Below are 9,777 nucleotides of genomic sequence, written 5' to 3' on the forward strand. Positions count from 1 at the left end.
AGGAGAGGGAGAGAGAGGGAGAGAGAGAGGGGGGAGGGAAGGTAGAGAGAGGGAGAGAGGTAGAGGTAGGGAGAGAGGAAGAGAAGAGGGGGGAGGGAAGGAGGGAGAGGGGAGAGAGAAGGAGGGAGAGGGAGAGAGAAAGGACACAGGACACTATATGACTGATCTCGATTGTGACTATAGGAATTACAAAAGAATAGAAAGAGGGAGGGAGAGAAGAAGAGAAAGAGGGATGGGGTATGGATGAAGGGAGAAGCGGAGAGAGCAAGAGAGAGAGGGATGGGGTATGGAGGAAGGGAGAAGGGGAGAGAGAGAGAGGGAGAGGGAGAGGGAGATAGGGAGAGAATAAGGAGGGGGGACGGAGCGAGAGGAAGAGATATCGAATCCAGGACACAATATGACCCTAAGAACACAATATGACCCCTAACAACATCTAAGGGGTCATAGGGTGTCCTAAGGGGTCATATGACACTATAATATCCCTTAGCACACCATAGGACCTATAACGACACCAAATGGTGTCCTAAGGGGTCATAGAACACCATAGGACACTTTAGAACACCATATGGTGTTGTTATGGGTCATTGGGGTCCCGAGGGGTCTTAAGGGGTCACAGGACACCATATGACATCTTAGGAAACAATACAACCTCTAATGACACCTAAGGGGTCATATGGTGGGCTAATAAAATGATATATTAAATTTAAAGTTATGAATAGAACATCATACAACGAGACTCCAAGGGAACAAACAACGAGGCTTCCCTAAAAAGCAAGTGTAAGAGCTTGACCTAACCCTAAGACAACTACCTAAGTTCCAAAACATATGATGCTATTAAATTTGCAAGGTTATAAGACTGATCTTGATTGTGACTATAGGAATTACACACTTGATTTCTTTCAAGGGTATGTATTGTTCCAAGCTGTTTGACAAGTGATGATCATCATATACTACCACTTCCATGCATACAACAAACTTTAATTTCTTTAGGTGACAGGCATTGTGTAACAACATAGGAACTCTCACATACCCACCACTATCATTCTACAAGACATCATCTATGTTACTCTCCCTCTTTCTCTTCCTACCTGTTGTTTCCTTCTAAAAAACATATTGCAGATACTCTGACTCATCATGTTGCTTTGTTGACACTATTTTCCACATCTGCTCTGCTCATTAAAAACACATTCAAGAAGAATATTGCTGCAGGTTTCCTTGTTTGTCATGGTAATACACTTGTGGTTCAATTTCAAACCCTATTCCTCCTATTCAATATATAGACACAAATCCATCAGTCAATTTTCTTAGGAGAGCATACATGATAAAAATCAAAGAGGAAGTTGTAGACAAGAAATAAATTCACTTACTTCTATAGAAGTGCAGACACAGTTGCAGTGGGGTATGGAGGGAGGGAGGGAGAGAAGAAGAGAAAGAGGGATGTGGTATGGAGGAAGGGAGAAGGGGAGAGAGCAAGAGAGAGAGGGAGGGATGGGGTATGGAGGAAGGGAGAAGGGGAGAGAGAGAGGGAGAGGGAGAGAGAGAGGGATGGGGCATGGAGGAAGGGAGAGAGAGAGAGAGAGATAGAGAGAGAGAGAGAGGCACCTTGTATGCATTTGAGAGGGGGAGACAATACACTTACATGTGTATATATATGTTTAATATATTATATATTATATGTATATACATATACTATATATACAATAGATCATATTATATACATATTATATATTACATATATTATATATAGAATATCATATTATGCAATAGCGCGTATGTGTTGTTTATAGGAAAACAAGCGCATACGCACTACTTACACCATAAGTACCCCCGTACGCGCTTTTGACTATTTAGGCTTGGAAATAGGCCTGGATGACAAAGCTACGGTTTGGAAGTTTGATTTCCCTCGATTTCTCTCATTTTTGACTTATTTTATTTTATCAACTTGGTTTATCGACTTTGTCATCATCAAGTGGGTATTTCTAAAATTGCCACCATATTTTCACCCATCTTCTAAGCTTTCTAACCATATAATTTTTTTTCAATTTGAACAACAATAATATTATTATTGAATTTCTTTTACCAGTGTCTCCATAGTTCTCACAGACATAGGTGTCTCATTTTTTGAATAACTTTTGATATACTCATCCAAATTTTAAAAACTTTATATATTATTGTAGTGCACTTGATTATTTACAATTTTAAAAAATAAATTGTATTTTTGATTTGTTTAGTGCAACTTATGCTTCGCGTACAAACATGTACCTAATTTTCAGGATGTGCTCGATTGGAAAAATCATTAAAAAAAACATACTCAACAAAAAATTACAAACAAATACACATATTCTAGTGCTCACTCTTAACTATCTTTTTACCAAAGGATTTGTCAAAATACTAAATCTAACTATGACTTTTTTGATGCGCACGTCAGACACTATGTTATGTTTTTTAGAAAAAATCAGGGTCAGTTTTTCGTGCACGAAGGATTTGACTCCCTTAATCTTATCCAATTTTGAAAAAAGTTTAGTAGTTTCGAAACTAGATTGAGAGTACTACAATATTTATTTTATTATTATCTTCATATCTTGAGTGGATGACTTTCAAATTTTGCCTCCAAGTTCAGGTTCACCTAATTTCAGATATAAAAAAGTGTCCACTTATACCCCCCTTTGTGACCACCATCTTTGTGCACTTAACCAGAATCATTATTCTATCTAAATTATATGAGAATATAACAAAATAAACATCCCAAGAAAATATACAGAACAAGAGTTTGATATACTTCGTTTTCCTACTATTGCATGGTCATTTTACCTCCTTTTGGTAAAAAACTTGATTGTTGCAGCATTGTTTTGTGTTTTTGAGTTGATTTTTTCTATAATTTTGGGCCCCTTAAAAGCACTTTTAATTTCACACAATAATAATTTATACCCAGACATGATTTGAATTATCTAAATAAAAATAAAATTATGAGAAATTATGCTTAATCATACAAAGGAACAAATATCTAATTAAAAATATGAATGAGACAAAAATAACATATAAAAAATGTCTATAAAAATCACATCATTATGTATTCTTTGAAAGAAAACTATTAGATTTTAGCAACATAATGAATTGTGTATAACCACTAGGTACATAGAAAATTAGTAAACTAGACTCGTTATTATAGATCCAATATATCAAAGGACATATGTGAGTCCACCAACACAACAAAAGAAGAAAGCCTACACGCATAGCTACCCAATGAGGATTTGAACCTTGGTGGCAGTTTTACCAAGCAAGTGTTTTAACCCTTGCATTACATGTGTCCCCCAAATCAAAGGACATTTTTTTTAATACTCCATATATTTAATCTAATTAAAAAGTTATATAGGTACCGGTTCAATCATGGCTTTGGTGATAAGTTTTTTTGTCTCAATGTCTGAGACACTAATTCCATCTCTTTCTTTGTAGAGAAGTTGGATACCTTTTGATAATGCATATTTATGATATTTGCTGATTATTGGAACATTATCAGGTTTCAAATATTCCCAATCTAGTTCCTTGAGTTTTTCATCAATTAAGGAATTGAGATACTCCAATGCATCCTCCTCTGTAGATCTAGGATTGTCTTTCAAATAACATGCTATGCCCGATGCTAGTTCTCCACGATCTGCCTCAACCTTCAAAAATACCATTACACTTTTATAAAATTTCAAATTAAATGCCTTTAAACCAATTTAATTGATTATATGCATGGAAAAACATGACATCTTGAAAGTTGAATTGACTAAATTTATAAAATACCTTGAAAGTCTTTGTGTCACCTCTTAATCTAAGGGTTAAGCATAGAAGATCATTGAACTTTGAAGGGTAATCAATTTCTTTTATAATATCATCATTAATGGGCACATCCAATGATAGTAGTGGTTGTAAGGTCACAACACGATACGCAAAGCTTACTTTTCCATTCTCTAAATATTCCTCCAAAGATGGTATATACCTCGTAGCAATCCAAGTTGCTTCCACCATGAAAGAATCTATGCAAATTTCCCACTGTACACAAACAATATTCCAAGTTAATTTGTTAATACTTGAATTTATAAATAAATTACTATGAAAATTCTACATAAAATAAGTCTCTGAACGAAATTAAATCAAATATTTGTATAACTCTAAAAAAGGTAAAAATTAGATCATTTCATAATGTTAAGGAAAACCAAAATATATTTTGATAGGCCATGCATATGTACTAATTTATTTTTATTGTAAACCAGATTATGTTATATACAGGTAAAATTCTATAGTTAATATATCATACATATATAATACCATACTTTTTTACATGAAAATGTAAGATTAGGACCACACACACACAAACACACATATATATGTATGTAATATACATACATACATACATACATGCATACATGCATGCATATGTATACATCACCATGAAAAGTTTTAAATTGGCATGCTATTAGTTCTCTTCATCACCATAACGTTTAACCCACTAATGCTGCATTGATGTATATCTTGTCAATTATGAAAATATCTATGCAACATACAAAGATGCACATTTGAGTGTGATTATTAATTCATTAATAATAAAAAATTATTATATGATAATTTTTAAATAATTAATAAATATGATAAAAGGTGAATCTTGTATGTTGTAGAGATAAAAGTGTCAACTATGCTAACGGTGTGCCATTGATCATTGTTAGCTAACATGTGATACCCAAAACTGTTACAAATGTGATTTTATTTTAAATCATTCAAGATAGATAATGACTAAATTTAAAAGATAAAATTTATTAGTTGAAATCTTGTTCTTTTAAAAGTTCACAATAAGGATAATATGTGTATTTATTAACCAATATAATTTAATTGAATTTGTTAATAAACAATAGTTAAAAAAATAATTATAAGTGGATTGATTAAGAAATTTCCCCTGATCTTTAGGCTTTCACATGTACAAAGAATATATTGACATTTCTTTATTATTTTAAAACTGTTGTATAGGGGAAGAGTTCTAATTACAACCCATGTTCCAATTACCATTCACTCTTTGCTTACATAATTCCTCAATTGTCAATTTATAAGAAACCAAAAAATGTTAACTTAACGCCCACTAGTAAAAATTTCACATATATTGATAGCTGATTATTTTAATATGGGGGTTGTGCAACTTTATTGGTACCCATAGTGCACAGACTACTGAAACATTTTGAGATGGTTGTAGTGAACCACTTTTTGACCCTATTAGTACCCATAGTACACACTCCTGGTACATTTTGAGGTGCTTGTAGTGCATAGTTATTAGGACATCTTTAAGTAGGTATGGAGTGACACTTTGATACAATTACTTTTTGACCCTTGTGTGCAGATTCTGCAACATGTGTCGTCAATAATCAGAAGCGAGAACAATAGCTATAAACAGTTAAATCGCGTACAAAGACAAGAAATCATCAAAATCCAATATAATTTACATTTCATGAAAATTTATAATTGATGCTAATGGATTTATTCTTAAAAACATTTTCATGCTTTATACGTCAAGTTTTTTCTACAAATTGTATGTTCCGTAGATCCCATAAACTGTTCAACCTTATAAACTTATTAAAAACATTTTATAACTCATTAAAAACATTTTAATACTCATTGAATCCCTTCCCATCTCCATCACCACGCAAAACAAACAAAATTAGTAGAAATCGGAATACAATGCAGGCCACTCAATAGTAATATCTCGTGCTTGTCCATGCGATTTTATCGCTCTAAATCAGTTAGTTTGATCCACATAAATCGGAATAGAAAGCACGCCTCACACAAGAGAATCAATTGTATGAAAAGTTAGCCTTAGAGTAGATTATTGCTACGAATTATAGTTCAAACTTATGTATTATGACCATGTTTGCATTCATCGAAATCAGGTCTAGATTCACATAGAAGAATTACAATGAAAAATATATAGTCAAGGTAAAAAATTAATAAGGGAGAGGGTTTCATGGTGGCCAATCCTAATTTCGCATCTTTCAAATTTTGTTTTAAATATTTCAATTTTAAATTTTTTTTTGTACAACTACTTATTTGTTAAATTTTTTACTTAAAAAGTTGGTTTTTAAATTCACATGGTCAAACATGATGCCACATAACATGTCTTTTTGTCCAGGTGTCTTAAATGGTCCCAAAAAGAAGTAAGACCCATAGTTGTGCACTAAGTCTCGTTTATTGTTGTGCTGATGTGGCATCACAGAATTGGTTATTTTTTCAAATTTATTGGAAGCTTTTTGAGAAAAAATATTGACATGAAACTTTTTGTACTCCACTAATAAACTAATTATGCCCCACTAATGGACTAATTATTTCCAACTACTATCCCAAGTATAGGATCACACAACACCATCAAGCCCTTGTATTGTATTGTGCCCCACTAATGAACTAATTATGTTCAATTACTAATTATAGGGATTTCAAATTTATTTATTTGACTATAAACTTGTATTGTAGTAAATTGTATCCCTTAACAAAATCACACTTTATTTGGCACCTAGTTTATTGTGCTTTTTCATTGATCATTTTTTGCCTATTTGTGCCCAATTACACTTTAAATCTTAATTGTTAATAACACAATTTTAATGTGGGCAAATACTTAATTTAGGATTCAATCTAGTATCATAAACCACAAAACTCACAACTCCATTTTAGAGGCCCTATTTTGGTGGGACCTGGGCACCCAACAAAGGTGTCTTGCCAAAATTCCTTAAAATGTATAGCCAGTTGCAAGTGTGAGCCTTCACATTTTCAAATCTAGTCTCGATTTTGCTACTTGACCATTTTATGTTGGCTATTTTTTAATTATAAAAAATGTCTTCTCATCCCTATATAAAGCACTACTTCTATCATTCATAAGGGCTAACGGATTTTAAGACATTTTATGAAAATTCAAATGGTCAAGCAAGCACTTCAGGTGAGTTATAAGCATATTGAGAAACAAACTACAACATTCAACATTCAAGTATGATTTAATATGTGTTTTTTATGGTTTCTTATCATATTATTACATTAACACTTTAAGGACTTGTCTAAAGAGCATTGCATAATCACCATTTCCATTCTTAAGGTAATAATCATTTCAATTCAACATTCCCATTATTGCTTAGGCTCTATCCTACTAGGGATAATCTCTCTTTTTCATCAAGAACAACTATAGTGGAGAGGTGGGAACAACAACACAAGGTTTGACTTAGGCAAGCCCCTATACAACACAACCATTCTTTTCCATTTTGTGTGTGTGGATTTAGATATGATAGTAGAGAGTATTACAAGTGCACTAAGAAAATAATGACAAACATTCCCAAATTTCAAATAGGCAAAAATAATTGGACTAAGGCACCCAATACACATGTTTGATGTTTTTTGGATGAATTTTAGAGAGATAAACTTATAAAGGCTCTTGACTACAAATATGCTTCATTATGTTTGTACAAACGCCCATTGATTGGGCTGCCCAACACATCAGTTTGACACTTGTAGGCTCAATTTGCAAATCTAGGTTCCTTTATGCATTCTCTTTCTAGATTTGACCTACTATGTTGCTTTTTTGTTATGTAATTTACTTTTATTGTTGAAAGTCATCATTATTCTATCATTAAACCTATATATTGAAAACACAATTTACAATTTCAATTGCATTACAACAAAGAAACATAAACCCAAGTGTTTATCTCTCCTATTAGGACCATATATGAACCTATGTGTGTTCCAATGCTACATTATGGAGATTTGAGATCTTAGTTTGCATCCATAGACCTTATAAGTGACCTGCATGATCTTTTATTGCCCAAAATATGAGAATTTGATCTCAATTTCTGAATTGCATTGTCCACTCCCTTTGGCTCTTTTATATAAGCAAGAATGTATCTTTGTAATCCCAAGATTTAGTAACCTACCACAAACTCTAGTTTATTGACCAAAAATTGCACTCAAATGAGTTTTCGCCAAACTAAGACAACCATGGTTTATAAGCCTACCAAGAGCTCTAATTCATTGGCCAACAATTACAAATAATTGGCTTTCACTTGACTATAGAGCTCCAATAATCATTTTGACACTTGGTAGAAAAAAAAATATGAAATGTGGTTTTATGATTTTTTCCTTAAATCGCCTGACATCCAATAATAGTTTAGGGATAAGAAAAAAAATATGGAATGGGGTTTTGTTGTTTTCCCCTAAATTAACTAACACACAAATCTGAACATTGAAATAAACTTCTTTTCTTGAGCCACTTTTAGTGAAAGGAAGTCAAATTACATTGAATATCTTTGTGCAAACCTGAAAATATTCATGAAGAATAAAAAAAATTACGTATGAATGGCTAAATGAACTTAAATGTGATTGACTCTCCAGATTCTAAACATTTGTCTTTCTCCTCCAATACTATGCTTTTTCTGTAGTATGATTCTAAACATACTGACGTGTTTAGAGACAAGGGAAATGTAGAGCTACAAATTAATTGCCAGCTTCATTTTAGGATGAAGAATGGAATGACATTTATTGACATTCTTATATCCCCAATTCAATTAAAAAAGAAGAAATTTTTTTGGGGTCACACAAAAAAATGATGAGAAAGCTTCTCAATGGTTACTAGGTGAGAAGAATTAAATATAATTCTTAAAAGTGGATCCATATTCAAAAAGTTCATATTATAATAGCTTAAACATGCCTCATTTAACTTGTGAATTCCAAATAATATTAAAATAGAATCTTCATTATGCAATAGATGATATTATTTGTCAAATTATGATGCCCTAGAAGCTATACTACTTGGATTTCTAAAATATAGTAGGTTTTGATTTTATATATATCTTCTCAAACAAAGAGGAAGAAACTAGTAGGATATAAAGTAATATCAAAGGAGACACTTGATTGTTTCTTTAAAATGATTTGTCAGCCATAGTTTAGAGGAGTGAGAGCTAAAGATAATCCAATTATGACATGAAATATAAAATTTTCACTATCCCTGATTTGGTTTTTATTGTCGGATTTCTCAGCTACAAATATTATATTTAGTTCCCCAAAATTAGACATGTGATTAAAAAGTCAGCACAGAGTACCATCCATTAAAGAAATCTTGATAGAAAAGTTTAATATATAATTAAAGGTTATTGATTTCCATAACTCATTTTGAGATATGCAAAAGTAATGATTTGTATCTATTTTGCAAAAAATCTTATATTTCATACTAATTAAACCTTTGATAGAAGACTAAGATTCACCTTCTCACTTGCCTTGACAAGTCTTCTCCTAGTTTGTACTCCTTCATTCTTGTCTCCAATAATTTGATCCTATGAATGATTCTTTTGAACATACTTTGATAGAGTCTTGATTACCTTCTCTAATTCCTTTTTTCGAGACTCCTTTTCTTCCTTCTCTTCATCATCTTCTTCTACAATGCAAGGAGCACCTTTTGTTCCACAATACTTAGACTCTTTTGTAGTTTGATTCCAATTTTTATCTACTTTTACATTTGTTCTTTCAGCCATCTTCTTGAGTCTCTTGGGCTTGCTTCTTTTTAAGTACCCAAGGAAGACTCCTTCATCAGTTCTTGAGTCAAACTTTCCAAGGTCTTCTTTATCTCTTTTGATGTAACATTTTCTTTCAAATATTCTAAAATACTTGATAGTAGTAGTTATTCCATACCACAACTCATAAGGGGTCTTACAATTATTGAATCTCCCTTGCACTCTATTAAGAATATAAACAATAGTATGCACTTCCTCTTGAACTAGTACA

The 9,777-nt window shown here is 32.4% G+C and overlaps 1 protein-coding gene across 1 annotated transcript in view; it reads right to left on the minus strand.

Moving 5' to 3' along the window:
- LOC131859505 (alpha pinene synthase, chloroplastic-like) overlaps positions 1 to 9,527 on the minus strand; it is a 44,690-nt gene extending 35,163 nt beyond the window's left edge. Inside the window, exons 1-3 of the mRNA XM_059213330.1 lie at positions 9,375 to 9,527; positions 3,787 to 4,035; positions 3,378 to 3,662 (exon numbers count right to left, since the gene is read on the minus strand). Coding sequence (XP_059069313.1) covers positions 3,378 to 3,662; positions 3,787 to 4,035; positions 9,375 to 9,527 — 687 coding nt within the window. The remainder of the gene's footprint in view (positions 1 to 3,377; positions 3,663 to 3,786; positions 4,036 to 9,374) is intronic.
- Positions 9,528 to 9,777: the final 250 nt, after the last annotated feature.

This window comes from Cryptomeria japonica, chromosome 2 (assembly GCF_030272615.1).
Source record: "Cryptomeria japonica chromosome 2, Sugi_1.0, whole genome shotgun sequence".
In the NCBI taxonomy this organism is placed as follows: Eukaryota; Viridiplantae; Streptophyta; class Pinopsida; order Cupressales; family Cupressaceae; genus Cryptomeria; species Cryptomeria japonica.